The sequence below is a fragment of the Buceros rhinoceros genome, unplaced genomic scaffold (genome assembly GCF_000710305.1).
Source record: "Buceros rhinoceros silvestris isolate BGI_N320 unplaced genomic scaffold, ASM71030v1 scaffold12055, whole genome shotgun sequence".
In the NCBI taxonomy this organism is placed as follows: Eukaryota; Metazoa; Chordata; class Aves; order Bucerotiformes; family Bucerotidae; genus Buceros; species Buceros rhinoceros.
The window spans coordinates 3802-4407 of NW_010412345.1; the positions used below are offsets into that span (position 1 = coordinate 3802).

The following is a 606-nucleotide window of genomic DNA, read 5'->3' on the forward strand; positions in this document are numbered from 1 at the left end:
CCCCCGGGCCCCGCCCACCCCCGCTCCCCAGCCGCTCGCCCTCCTGTCCAGCAAGGACTGTAACCCTCCCAGAGCTTGTGGCGCACAAGAGGGTAAACTGAGTCACACTCATTTTCCTGAGAATAGGGACATTTTCCCCAAGCCCCTTCCCCGCCCCCAGACCTACCCACACACGTAGATATGAGCGTTCTCCTCATTAAGCAGCTTCCAGATGTTGTCTTTGTTCTTCTTCAGTAAGTGCTGAACATAAACCTGGCAGGACACAAGGTGGGAGTGAGAGGAGCAGAGCCCCCACGCCACAGCCCATGGTGGCGAGGAAGCCAAGCCCCTGCTCGTGGCTCCACGAGACTGTGCTCGGTGCCCCCAGGACTGTCAGGGGCCTTTCCCAGCAGCGAGGCTCCAGCCCCCGGGGTCTTTTCTCCACCGCTGCCACGGCTGGGAGCGATGGTGGGCAGCAGGAGTGAGCGGCTGCGGGGCACGAGCGGTACCTTCTCAGCCTGGTCCCTGGAGAAGGCGACGTTGAGCTGGGTGAGGGCTCCCTCCTGATGGAAGCGGGCCAGCTCCTCGCGGTACAGGTAGTCCTCCCGCTCACGGCGGGAGGCGGTG

The 606-nt window shown here is 63.5% G+C and overlaps 1 protein-coding gene across 1 annotated transcript in view; it reads right to left on the reverse strand.

Moving 5' to 3' along the window:
• POR (P450 (cytochrome) oxidoreductase) overlaps positions 1 to 606 on the reverse strand; it is an 18075-nt gene that overhangs the window by 651 nt on the left and 16818 nt on the right. Inside the window, exons 15-16 of the mRNA XM_010136362.1 lie at positions 489 to 603; positions 167 to 252 (exon numbers count right to left, since the gene is read on the reverse strand). Of these exons, the coding sequence (XP_010134664.1) occupies positions 167 to 252; positions 489 to 603 (201 nt within the window). The remainder of the gene's footprint in view (positions 1 to 166; positions 253 to 488; positions 604 to 606) is intronic.